Here is a 13,863-nt window from a genome sequence, read left to right as displayed (position 1 = left end):
GATGTTGTCAAGCCACCCCATCACTTTGGGGGTCTCCTTTATCCTGCAGGCACCAGAGAACTTTAAAATTGGCTCACTCCTAGGCCTCCTGGCTCCTCACTCCTGTGACACCCTGCCCACCATCCGTCAAGCGGCTGCCAGCTCCACTATTGGTCTGTTCTGTATAAAAGGTGAGGGAAAGATGAGAAACCCACAAATGAAGAGAAGATACCTGTTTTCTCTTGTTCTTGGTTTTTCCTTGTCTCTCTCTCTCCCCAGTTCAGCCATTTCTGCGTTCTAATGCCTTCATTATGTCACAGAATTTGTCTCTCTTTTGGATCTTTTTTCCCCAATGGCTCTGTTTTTCTATTTTTAAAAATAAAGATAATAACACCAAAGCATCATAAAGGTCCATTGAGGTAGGTAAAAATGTTTTGATTTAAATCACTGGGCACTTGGGAGTATTAGCAATGCCTCCTCTATCATGTGGATTTCTTCAGGAGGAAACTGTACTATTATTATGATGCTAAGTGATTTTCAAAGTTCTCTAAGAGAGACAACTTTGTGGAGGTTTTTCCGGCTTCCAGAACAGGACCTCTGTCTACCGTCCAAGTATATGTGGAGTGGCAATATCAGGAAATGTAAGGAATTTTAAAACCTAGTCTCAGGCTGAAACCAACAAATCAGGGCCTTGGGTCCAGTTTAAATCAGCAGGTGCTTCCCCGAGAATGGCCCTGCACTGCGCATGCGCATTTCTGTGCCGCCCTGGCACGGCCAGGAGCACTGGTCTAGGTTTAGTGCCATCTCACACCTGTGTTCCACTCCTCTTTCTTTTAGGTATTCAGAAAATGCTTATTAAGTTCTTTCCATGTGTCAGGCACTTCTCTGATGCTGGAGGCACAGAGATAATTACAATTCTAAAATTCACATAAGGAAAGTATATTAAAACCAAAAGGCGGGATTTGGTTGGGCGGAAGGGAGAGGTTGGTTAGTTGGTCAAAAAGAAAAAAAAAAAACTATTTAGCAGAGTCAAAATAGGTATGAAAGTCCTTTGGGATATGGGAAAATAATTCATTATCTTGTACCAAGCCTGAAAATAAAAAATGAGTTAAGGAAGTAAGAACTAAGGGGCCATCCCAGTAAGAGAAGAAATGTGTCAGAGAGGAAACTCATAGGAAGAGAGGAATTTCAATCCTATTATTGTTCTACCTATTCTTCCTTTAGTGTACTTTATTTTCCTGAAACATACAAAATTCAGGTTCTCAAATACTCTTTGTTAATAAGAAATCCCAGGGGCGCCTGGGTGGCTCAGTGGTTAAGTGTCCGCCTTTGGCTCAGGTCATGATCCCGGGGTCCTGAGACTGAGCCCCGCATCAGGCTCCCTGCTCAGTGGGAAGCCTGCTTCTCCCTCTCCCACTACCTCTGCTTGGGTCCCTCTCTCGCTGTGTCTCTATCAAATAAATAAATAAAAATCTTTAAAAAAAATTAAAAATCCCTTACTTCATTATTTGTTTTAACTTTTTTCCTTGATAGATCAAATAGCATGGCAGAGAGAAAGAATATGATTATTAAACACCGGCTGAATACAAGTAACTAGTGTGATGCTAAATTAAATACCCATTTAAAACTCAGTTTTGAGATGAGAGCGCTGAAGTTAAGAAATTTACCAGCTCCGGGGCGCCTGAGTGGCTCAGTCGGTTAAGCGTCTGCCTTCGACTCAGGTCACGATCCCAGTATCCTGGGATCGAGCCCCGCATCGGGCTCACTGCACGGCGGAGAGCCTGCTTCTCCCTCTCCCTCTGCCACTCCCTCTGCTTGTGCTCTTCTGTCTATCTCTCTGTCAAATAAATAAATAAAATCTTTAAAAAAAAAAAAAAAAGAAAAGAAATTTACCAGCTCCAGAAAGTAGTAGAGCTGGGCTGTGAGCCCAGGTCTGTGTGTTCTACTGGGCTGGGCTGCCTTCCATAGAAGGGTTCAGGTGTTAGTTTCCACAATTACTCTACATTCAAACAGCAAACAGAAAATGGTTACTGTTTAGGTCTGAGTTTATTAATTGGTTTCTACAATCAGTTGCAAAGTTGCTGATGTTCCTATTGCAATAGTTAGCTTTCCATTTCCATTTTCCCAGAAGTGGCTTACTACGAAAGGGAACTCCAACGGAGACAGCAGTGTGGCAGAATAGTGAGAGCTTAGGCATTGGTGCCAGGCAGACCAGGGCTCAAATTCTCTCTCCTATTTTTAGTCTCTGGATAACTGTGGCCACATGGCTTTATAGCTCTCTGCCTCAGCTTTCTTGTCTGCAAAATCAGGAGCATCTACCTCAGATGATATTGATGAGTAATAAATGAGATCATTGTATGCAGAGGATTTAGCCCCGTGCCAGCATGCAGAAACTACTCAATATGTGTTTGCTCTTACGCCCACCCTCTCATCAGACAGGCGTCCGTGCATTTGTTAAAAGCATCCAGCAGCTGAATTAGGGTCATGTCAGAGTATAGCCAACCTCTTTAACCCCTATCAGGTCTTTGAACTCTTGCATCTGTCTCCCCTTGTGGATTTTAGGCACTCACCTGGAGGTGGAAAGACTGCAGAGTCTGCAGGAAGGGTTGCAATGTGACAATGTGCAGGTCCAGATCAACATTTCTTCTAAAATAGCAAAGGTAATAGATACGGAGGACTGGCCGAGGGATGTAAAGATGATTCTGGGTTGATTTCCAAATGAGTAAGCTGTGTATGCCCCACTACCAAGGAGAGCAACAGTCTAGCCATTCTTTGTCCTATCATGTGTTAACCCTGGGTACATGTGCCCAGTCAACACCTGCTACTGATCATTTCATACTCTGGGAAATCTTATGAACCAAGCATCCCTCTTCAGGATGAGGGAGGCAGTGTGGTGGAGTAGAAGGTACAAGGGCTTTGGAGTCTATCAGATGATGCTGTGTGCACTTGCTTGAAGCCCATTCTCCTCATTAAAAAAAAAAAAAATGCATAACCTACCTCTCAGAGTTGTTCTGAGGATTGGTCAATGAATTCATTCATTTATTTAATCATTTATTCATTCACCTACTATGCCCTATGCACCTACCATATGCTAGATATTGTTCTAGGCTCTAAGAATAGAAAAAGACAAAACGCCTACCCTCAGTCATTATGACCATATACTTACAGAGAGAAGTGAACTGTCTTGAGGACAAGATGTCTCTTCCTAATTTGTAAAAACCCCTTCTAAGCTCGTGGTGTTTCTGCAAGAAGGAATATGATCAGATTTATATTTCCAAAGGGTCATCTAGCTGCTGGGTTCAGACTATGATACAGCCCAGCAAGAGTGAAATTAATGAAAAAAAAAATCAGTTTGGAGGAAACTTCAAGAATCCAGGTGTGAGATTAGGTGGCTTGGACTAAGGTGGCAGCAGCAGAGATGACAAGAAGGTGACCAGAATAAGGGAGAGAAGCCAGTTGGGGGCACAGAGGGAACATATGTCAAATGCCTAAGAAAGTGTCTGATACATAGTAGGTGCTCAGAAACATGAGCCCCCCTCCTTCCTTTCTTCCTAAACCATCATCCATCCCAATGTGAGAAGAAAAAAAACACAGGTAACCATTGAGTATGGAGCCCAGGCAAGCATTTGGTGTTACATAGAACAGACGTGGCAGTCTAGTCCTTTGATCTTGGAATCAAAATGACTCAAACTGGTTGAGACATGCACCTACTAATGAAAAGGGATTAATTTCCTTTCAAGAACAGTTCTACCAAATATCAGTCATCGGGCCACTTAATGCAGAGGGAAGTCAGTTGTGAATAGGAATGTTTTCATACCTACAAACTCATAATCATGACCATCTTGCTTGATTAAAGCCCCAGACAATGTCCCTGGAATTCATTCAAACTGCCAACTTTTCACCTCCCTGCAGGCCTTTTCATTAGCACACACACACATACACACACACACACACACACTCACACACACACACACACACACTACTATCACCCATTTGTATGGTTCTTGTACTTAGAGACCAAAATTGCAAAGTTTTTATTTTCTAGAACTTTTGTTGACTACTCCTAATTTTGAAACATGGAAGTGCAAAAGACAGAACTCAAAGTAATTCATACTTACATGGATATTGTGATACATCCAGTATTGAACATGGCGCTTAGTACATGGTGATTGATTTTCCTAAATTCTCAAGCCTTAGCTTTTCTTTGGAAGACACATGACATATTTCTGTGATATATGAAACGTATGTGAGAGTAACTTATATCATAAAATCATATAAAACCATACACATTACTTTTCCCTTGTGGGGTACACTATAACTTTGAAGTTTGGAGAAGAAATTTCTTCAGCAGGCTTGGGATTCAATAAATATAAAATAATAAAAGAGCAACCCCAGGAAAAGTCTGCCTAGAGTTTCAGGGTAATGTCTATGTCACTTTTTGTATTTTCTGTCATTTCTATACCCTAGTCATGGGTTAGCTGTTTGGAAATTCCAATGGTTTCCGATATCCTAAAACAGTAGCAGCATGTTGTATGTAGTGAGGTGGTTGATAACATGAATCTTTCTGCGTACATTCTCAGATTGTCAGTAAACTCATCCCAGTTGAAGAAATTCTAATGTTCCTGGAGGAAACCCTGGATGGTCTGGAGAGCCTTAACTCCACCTGTACCCAGGCCTGTGGCATATGGATGATCGTGATCCTGAAGGAACACGGAGCTGCTTTGGAAGAACAGGTGAACTGATAGCCAGTCTGACCACTGAGCAGAATTCTAACACTTCTGAAATGCCACATTGGTTGCCATTTCTCAGCTTGTCCTCTGATGGGCAATAGGCAAGAGCATGCACAGCCTCAGGAGACCTCCTCAGAGACCCAGGTTATGTACTAACAACCAGGCTCATGTTGAGTGCCTGTCTCAACCTGTTTCAATTGCCTCTCTAGTCTGTGATTTAAAAAAAAAACAAAAACTTGCCCAACTGTTGCTCTCTGGCCAGAGACAGCAGCTCTGAATAAGGGCATTTGGGTTCTGGAAAACTGGATTGTTAGATCTGTAAGGAGGAGGGTGACTGTGTGGATTTCCTTTGGAATAGCCAATAAGAGCCAGTAGAGTTTCTAATCCCACTGCCACTCTTCAAGCTGCTCTTCCACACACCTTTAGGGTTGGTTTTCTGGTAAGGAAGGCTATCACTGGAGAACTGATTGGGGGAAAGTCCTCAATCCTTGCTCCCAGCTGCAGAGTTAGCGTGAAGAAGATTTGAATTCAGGAAGCTTGGTTAAGAGCTCCAAATGGAGATGCTCTATTCTCTCCCTTGAGGTCAGAAGCAGAATTCAAGCAATTCAAACTTTAATAAGGAGAAAGAGAATCTTTAACTCAATGAAGTCACCTCAAGGGAAATACTTGAAAGTTATGGTCCTCATATCCCAGGGTCAACCACCCTAAATTAAAGAATTCTCCAATGTCTGACCTTTAGAAATTATTTCTGTGCTAATTACTCTCCAACCAGTTTTTTCAAAAATATTTATTTTTTATTAACATATAATGTATTATTTGTTTCAGGGGTACAGGTCTGTGATTCATCAGTCTTACACAATTCACAGCACTCACCATGGATATACCCTCCCCAATGTCCATCACCCAGCCACCCCACCCCTCCCACCCCCCACCACTCCAGCAACCCTCGGTTTCTTTCCTGAGATGAAGAGTCTCTTATGGTTTGTCTCCCTCTGTGGTTTCATCTTGTTTCATTTTTCCCTCCCTTCACCCATGATCTTCACATTTTCTTTTTCAGCATTCCTCTTGTTTCTTCAATTCCACATATAAGTGAGATCATATGATACTTGTCTTTCTCTGATTGACTTATTTTTTTTTTAAAGATTTTATTTATTTATTTGACAGAGAGAGACATAGCGAGAGAGGGAACACAAGCAGGGGGAGTAGGAGAGGGAGAAGCAGGCTTCCCCGCAGTGCAGGGAGCCCAATGCGGGGCTCGATCCCAGGACCCCGGGATCACGACCTGAGCCGAAGGCAGACGCTTAACGCCTGAGCCACCCAGGCGCCCTCTGATTGACTTATTTTGCTTAGCATAATACCCTCTAGTTCCATCCACGTCGTTGCAAATGGCAAGATTTCATGTTTTTAGATGGCTGCATAATATTCCATTGTATATATATACTACATCTTCTTTATCCATTCATCTGTTGATGGACATCTAAGCTTTTTCCATAGTTTGGCTATTGTGGACATTGCTGCTATAAACATTGGGGTGCACGTACCCCTTCGGATCACTACATTTGTATCTTTGGGGTAAATACCCAGTAGTGCAATTGCTGGGTCGTACAGTAGCTCTATTTTCAACTTTTTGAGGAACCTCCATACTGTTTTTCAGAGTGGCTGCACCAGCTTGCCTTCCCACCAACAGTGTAGGATAGTTCCCCTTTCTCTGCATCCCCTCCAACATCTGTCGTTTCCTGACTTGTTAATTTTAGCCATTCTGACTGGTGTGAGGTGGTATCTCATTGAGGTTTTGATTTGGATTTCACTGATGCCGAGCGATGTTGAGCACTTTTTCATGTGTCTGTTGGCCATTTGGATGTCTTCTTTGGAAAAATGTCTGTTCATGTCTTCTGCCCATTTCTTGATTGGATCATTTGTTCTTTGGGTGTTGAGTTTGATAAGTTCTTTATAGATTTTGGATACTAGCCCTTTATCTGATATGTCATTTGCAAATATCTTCTCCCATTCTGTCGGTTGTCTTTTGGTTTTGTCTGTTTCTTTTGCTGTGCAAAAGCTTTTTATCTTGATGAAGTCCCAGTAGTTCATTTTTACTCTTGCTTCCCCTGCCTTTCGCGATGTCTCTAGGAAGAAGTTGCTGCGGCTGAGGTCAAAGAGGTTGCTGCCTGTGTTCTCCTCTAGGATTTTGATGGACTCCTGTCTCACATTTAGGTCTTTCATCCATTTTGAGTCTAATTTTGTGTGTGGTGTGAGGAAATGGTCCAGTTTCATTCTTCTGCATGTGGCTGTCCAATTTTCCTAACACCATTTGTTGAAGAGACTGTCTTTTTTCCATTGGACATTCTTTCCTGCTTTGTCAAAGATTAGTTGACCATAGAGTGGAGGGTCCATTTCTGGGCTCTGGATTCTGTTCCATTGATCTATGTGTCTGTTTTTGTGCCAGTACCATACTGTCTTGATGATGACAGCTTTGTAATAGAGCTTGAAGTCCGGAATTGTGATGCCACCAGCTTTGCTTCTCTTTTTCAACATTCCTCTGGCTATTCAAGGTCTTTTCTGGTTCTATACAAATTTTAGGATTATTTGTTCCATTTCTTTGAAAAAAGTGGATGGTATTTTGATAGGGATTGCATTAAATGTGTAGATTGCTCTAGGCAGCATAAACATTCTTGCAATATTTGCTCTTCCAATCCATGAGCATGGAACCTTTTTCCATTTCTCTGTGTCTTCATCAATTTCTTTCATGAGTATTCTATAGTTTTCTGAGTACAGATTCTTTGCCTCTTTGGTTAGATTTATTCCTAGGTATCTTATGGTTTTGGGTGCAATTTAAATGGGATCGGCTCCTTAATTTCTTTCTTCTGTCTTGTTGTTAGTGTGTAGAAATGCCACTGATCTTTGTGCATTGATTTTATATCCTGCCACTTTAGTAATTCCTGTATGAGTTCTAGCAGTTTTGAGATGGAGTCTTTTGGGTTTTCCACATAAAGTATCATATCATCTGCAAAGAGTGAGAGTTTGACTTCTTCTTTGCCGATTCGGATGCCTTTTATTTCTTTTTGTTGTCTGATTGCTGAGGCTAGGACTTCTAGTACTGTGTTGAATAGCAGTGGTGATAGTGGACATCCCTGCCATGTTCCTGACCTTAGGGGGAAAGCTCTCAGTTTTTCCCCATTGAAAATGACATTCACTGTGGGTTTCTCATAGATGGCTTTTATGATATTGAGGTATGTACCCTCTATCCCTACACTGTGAAGAGTTTTGATCAAGAAAGGATGTTGTACTTTGTCAAATGCTTTTTCTGCATCTATTGAGAGGATCATATCATTCTTGTTCTTTCTTTTATTAATGTGTTGTATCACGTTGATTGATTTGCAGATGTTGAACCAAACTTGCAGCCCAGGAATAAATCCCACTTGGTCGTGGTGAATAATCCTTTTAATGTACTGTTGGATCCTATTGGCTAGTATTTTGGTGAGAATTTTTGCATCCATGTTCATCAGGGATATTGGTCTGTAGTTCTCCTTTTTGATGGAGTCTTTGGTTTTGGGATCAAGGTAATGCTGGCATCATAAAAAGAGTTTGGAAGTTTTCTTTCCATTTCTATTTTTTTGGAACAGTTTCAGAAGAATAGGTATTAATTCTTCTTTAAAGGCAAAAACATTTATTTTTTTAAAGATTTATTTATTTCAGAGAGAGAGAAAGAGCACGTGAGTTGGGGGGAGAGCAGAGGGAGAGAATCCCCAAACAGACTCCCCTCTGAGCACAGAGCCCAACGTGGGGCTCAATCCCACGACCCTGAGATCATGACCTGAGCTGAAACCAAGAGTCAGACCTCCAACCAACTGAGCCACCCAGGCACCCCCAGAAATATTTATTGAGTGCATACTATGGCAGGCACTAGGCCAAACATGAAAGAATCAAAGGCTTATAAATTTGGAATGTCGTATTTGTGTGTTTAGCACCTAAATCCTCTCCTAACATCATTGAAATGGGACTCTGTGGTAATCATACTTGCCAGATATTTATGTTTAAGGAATTATAATTCAGAGGAAATGTATTGTTTAACCTAAAAATGTCTGCCCAAAATAAATAAGAGAAGTATCTACTAAAAGCAAAGTTACTTTAGCAGAGAGACTTGCCCTTCTCCACATCTAAAATCCAAATGTATAATATCATTCCCTACTGCCCACAGATTAACACCCAAATTTGGAAGGGCGCCCTTCAGTTTTCTCTAGGATCTGGCTTCATATTTTCTATCAAGTTATCTTCTTTTATCACCCTCATTTTCTCTGTGTTCCAAACTGGACCATTCTCCTATTCCAGAAATCTTCACCATATTTGCTCGGGCTCATGATCTCCTGCTATTTTTTTATATAGATTTTTTTAAGAGCTGTTTTAGATTCACAGCAAAATAGAGCAGATAGCCATATACCTCTCTCCCCACACATACGCCTCCTCCCTCACTATCAACACCCCACACCAGAGTAGTACATTTGCTACAATCAGTGAACCTACATCGACACATCATTATCACCTGAAGTCCATAGTTTCCATTAAGGTTCACTCTTGGCATTGACAAATACATAATTGCATGTATCCAGCATTGCAGTAACATACAGAATGGTTTCACTGCTCTAAAAATCTTCTGTGCTTTATCTATTCTCGTGCTTTTTTTTATTTTACATCTTTATCTGTATTCTTCTTTCTGACGAGGATGACTTTTCCCCGCCATCTCCACCTTGCCTTTTGAGATTGCTATATTATCCTTCAAGACTCAGACCAGATGTCCGTCCAAAGTGACCTCAGTTACTCCCAGATTCCCCTATCAGTCCTGTGAACATCCTATATACCACTTGCCGTACATTGCCTTTTGCACAGGCCTTTGGGTACATGGCTAACATTCTTTTTTTTTTTTTTATGTTATGTTAATCAGCATACACTACATCATTAGTTTTTGATGTAGTGTTCCATGATTCATTGTTTGCATATAACACCCAGTGCTCCATTCAATACGTGCCCTCTTTAATACCCACCACCAGGCTAACCCATCCCCCTACCCCCTCCCCTCTAGAACCCTCAGTTTGTTTCTCAGAGTCCATAGTCTCTCATGGTTCGTCTCCCCCTCCGATTTTGCCCCCATCCTTTCTCCCCTCCTGCTATCTTCTTCTTTTTTTTTTTTTAACATATAATGTATTATTTGTTTCAGAGGTACGGGTCTGTGATTCATCGGTCTTACACAGTTCACAGCGCTCACCATAGCACATGCCCTCCCCAATGTCCATCACCCAGTATGGCTAACATTCTTTATTAGAATACTGATTCCTTTTGAGAAAGGGCCGCATCTTATTCATCTTTGGTAAATTCCCCACAGTGCCTAGCACAATATTTGGCCTAATGCAGCCTTTCACCAAATATTTGCTACGTCGACTTAAGAATAAACACCCAGTATAGCTAGAATCCCCCTGAGTAAGAGATAGGTCATGCAGAATTGATTATTATTTTTAACCTGGTTTATAATTCATCAACCACCCATGAATAATATGCTGACTGTATGTGTCCTAAGTCATTCATGTAGAGGAAAAATGGCAACTTCCTGTTTGATTTGGCTTTTTGTTTTTTTCTTTTAGCTGTTGGAGATCTTGAGCATGATTTACCATCACATGCCAGTCCTCAGGCAAAAGGAAGAAAGTTTTCAGTTTATGCTGGAAGCCGTCTCTCAGATCGCCAGCTTTCACATGGACGCAGTTGTTGCCAACCTTTTACAGAAGCCTCTGCCCTTTGACAGGTAGATTCTAACTGAGCCGGTCCATTCTCCTAGGAAAGGCTAATCTGCATTGAGGAAGAATTGGTGGTTTGAGAGAAAGAAAGCAAAAACAAAGGTTGAGAACATCTCACCTAAATAATAATTTCAAAAATGGTGTTTGAATCACAAGGGACATTTCTCCAAGTGTTTTTCATATACATATCCTCATTAAATGATGAGATTTTTTTTAAAAAAATTCATCATAGGAATAAATGAGTATTAGAAAAATGAGTATTTCTCCTCTTTCTGGTTGCCTAGAATACACCTATGGGAGAGGTTTCTGCCTTAATGGACATCAACAAACCTAAGTCACCCACGTCCAGAATGCTGGACTGTTAAATCACACATCCTTCTTATTTCCAGGCATGTTAGCATCTCTATCTGTCCTTGAAATTTTGATTAGTCATAATGTTGTTTTAGAGGGGAACAGATGAAAACACTCATAATCCAAAGAGTTGTTTCTTATCAGCTTCCTGCCTTACCACTCTAGGGACACAAAGACATTGTGGAAGGCTCTGGCTGAGAACACAGCCTCCAGTGGTAAGCTCTTGAGAGCCTTAACAGACAAACTTGAGAATGAATTAGAAGATGACCTAGCCGGGATGGAGGCGATTTCAGTGAGTTGGACAACCCATCACATGCCTGGAATAGCGTCCCACTCCATGGTCTGTCCCCACCTGGAACTTGGTGACGTAGCATTAATCATACTTCTTCCCCTCTCATACTCTGATTTTAAATCAACTCCAGCTTAGATTCGACAAATATGGTGGCAATTTTGTCTGCGGCTGTCACTTTTAGAACCAAATTTCTCATCATCTCAAAGAAAATCCGTGTATCTGTATTTCCAAATTTGTCTTCAAGAGATCCAAAAGCACCCTTTTGAAAGACGTCAGTGCTGGAAAAGATTTCATTTAACCTGACTGGTTCCCCCCTGGAATTTGGAGCTGCCCAACATGGCAGTCCTGAGAGAGAAACACATTCTGAGTTGAGAAGTTTCCAGACAAATTCACCCTCTCTTTTCAGGCTGTTTTTATTTTTGTTTTGCTCTGTTTTGCTTTGTTTTTACCATGAGTGTGGTCACCTTGGAAAGCAATCCTCTGGGGAGAAAAACAAACTTGAAGATCAGGCCCGGGAGATGTCCTGGGAGGAAAGGGGCCTGCTTGACCGCGGGGTCCTCTCTCCCCTCAGGTGGCCTGTGCTATGTATGAAGTGGTATCAACAGGCACGCCTATCACCACCTTGTACCCGGAGGTGTTCACTCTTCTCCTGAAGCTGGTCAGCTGCACACTGGGCCAGAAAATGCCCACTTCCCTCTGGAGCCACAGACGGCGAGTAATGCAGCAGGGAGAACGGCAGCAGACCGCAGACCCCTGCAGGTACATGGCCAGGCAGGAGGGCCCTCCCCAGCTGTCGGGATCCCAGACGCTAGACGAGGGGCCATGGCAGTCAAGGCCTATGCCTTCTGCTGTGGCCTCCACTACCCAGGAGCAAACAAGGCTCCGCTGACCTTGAGCCCTTGGTACTCTTCTTCCCTGAGCCAGGCCCCAGGGTCGCTGCCCAGAACGGTCCCGGAACAAAGAATAGCTGCTCTGTGGGCTTCCATAGAGCCTGTTTCATTTGTTTTCTCTCACTGAGACCCTTCAAGGAAGGCTGGAATTCTGTGATATAGGCCACCAAGGAAAGAAGAAAAATAAAAATTGACACCATATTTTATCAAACTGAAGACGTCACCCATTGAAGGAAGCAAAATTATTTTGTGTATTATTGAAAAAGAAAGAAAGAATCCCAACTAAGCCATGAATCAATGCTTTCTTATACTTTCAAATGTTTGCTATATATTTATTCAAAGAGCTCTTTTAAAATGATTAGGTATAGATTTTTATCCTCTATCGCAAGGCTCTGTTTCCTTGTCCTTTTGCATAACTTTTTATTCCAGTGTCAAATGAATCTTTCGAAAGACATTCTAAGCAGCATTTAGGCCCAACACGTGTAGTTCCATTAATATATGTCCCTTCACTAAAATGACAGCGGTATCAAGGGCCCTGCCTCCATCCACGCACGTACCCGGGCCTGCACCCGTCCTCCTGACTACAGCACGACCACTGTCTGGCCAGCCGTCGCGACACATCATCCACTGTGAGACGCGTCCTGGTTCCGGAAGGGCTGTTTGAGAATAAGCAAAAGAGAGGAGTTTGCACGTTCCATCCTTTGGGCTTTATTTTCTCCTGAGAGGTTGATGAGGTTTTGTGGCATTTTACTTACTGGTTCAGATAATCTCCGTGTCCCCTCTGACCCCAAATCAAAGTGTGAGATCAGGCAGTCGGTTTTTCCCCTTGCATGGTGTCCCTTCATCCAGGAGTGAGGGAACCTTGTGGGGAACAGACAGAGTGAACTTGGGGATTCACACTTCCCTGCGTGGGGCTGGCTTACTTCTGTGATGCCGACTGTCTCCTTCAGGCTCTCGACGGTGACTCTGAAGTGTGTGCAAGCCCAAGCCATGAAAGAAGGCCTTGCCAAGGAATCTGATGAGGGGGACAACTTGTGGACCCTCCTCAGCAGTCCCAGTACCCACCATGTAGGAGTGTGTGCACTGGCCAGGTAACGGGCGGGCCTTCTAGAACTGGACACAAAGGAGAAAACTAAAAATCGAGTAAAAATGCAATGTAGACAGCTTCACTGGAGCAGTGGACTCACTAAGGACTTATAGTCCAGGAGGAAAAACAAGGAAGAAAGAGCAAAGGGACGTGGGAAGAGATGGCGGGAGCAGCCCAGATCCCACCACTCCCCCAAAATATAGTGATGCAGTGAACAGTGGTAGGAAAACTGCACCTAGACTGGGCACTTGGATAAGCTATTTTCAAGTTGAAGCATTAGCGCTCTTCTGTCGAACATCCCCTTTTAGATCATTTATTTTCCTGAGAGAGAAATAGACCAAAATGTCCTCCATTGTTTAGAAAGAACAAAGTCTCTGCGACAACTGGAGCCTTGCGTTTTCTAGGAGCACCGTGCAGCAACGTGGCATCATACTGGAGATCATGGAGCAACTCTTCTCATCTCTCACCTCCTCCTCGGAGAACTACCGGGTCACCGGCACAGCTTTCTTCTCTGAGGCAAGAGAAAGCGGCCACGTCACTGCTCAGCAGGCTCTCTGGGTCCCCTTGGGGGTGTTTCTCTCAGGGTCAAGAGTTCAGTGGGAGCTGGCCCTTCGGGGGAGCTTGGGGAGTGGAGAGCCCCAGTCACTGCCAGAAATATGGTACCCGAGCAGGGAATGAGAGAGGGAAAAAAAGAACCCACCCCCAACCTCTTCCTTCGCTCCGGTCTGCAGAAACCAACCCTCCCAGGACAGAG

The 13,863-nt window shown here is 42.8% G+C and overlaps 1 protein-coding gene across 1 annotated transcript in view; it reads left to right on the top strand.

Annotated features, from left to right (window-relative positions):
* Positions 1–13,863, top strand: part of MROH2B (maestro heat like repeat family member 2B) — a 63,505-nt gene that overhangs the window by 41,843 nt on the left and 7,799 nt on the right. Inside the window, exons 28-35 of the mRNA XM_078066506.1 lie at positions 50–170; positions 2,542–2,639; positions 4,560–4,712; positions 10,340–10,497; positions 11,006–11,132; positions 11,704–11,891; positions 12,973–13,113; positions 13,514–13,625. Coding sequence (XP_077922632.1) covers positions 50–170; positions 2,542–2,639; positions 4,560–4,712; positions 10,340–10,497; positions 11,006–11,132; positions 11,704–11,891; positions 12,973–13,113; positions 13,514–13,625 — 1,098 coding nt within the window. The remainder of the gene's footprint in view (positions 1–49; positions 171–2,541; positions 2,640–4,559; positions 4,713–10,339; positions 10,498–11,005; positions 11,133–11,703; positions 11,892–12,972; positions 13,114–13,513; positions 13,626–13,863) is intronic.

Source organism: Halichoerus grypus, chromosome 2 (assembly GCF_964656455.1).
Source record: "Halichoerus grypus chromosome 2, mHalGry1.hap1.1, whole genome shotgun sequence".
NCBI classification, from domain to species: Eukaryota; Metazoa; Chordata; class Mammalia; order Carnivora; family Phocidae; genus Halichoerus; species Halichoerus grypus.
Note: the sequence above shows the minus strand (reverse complement) of the source record. Positions and strands in the feature narration are given on the sequence as shown.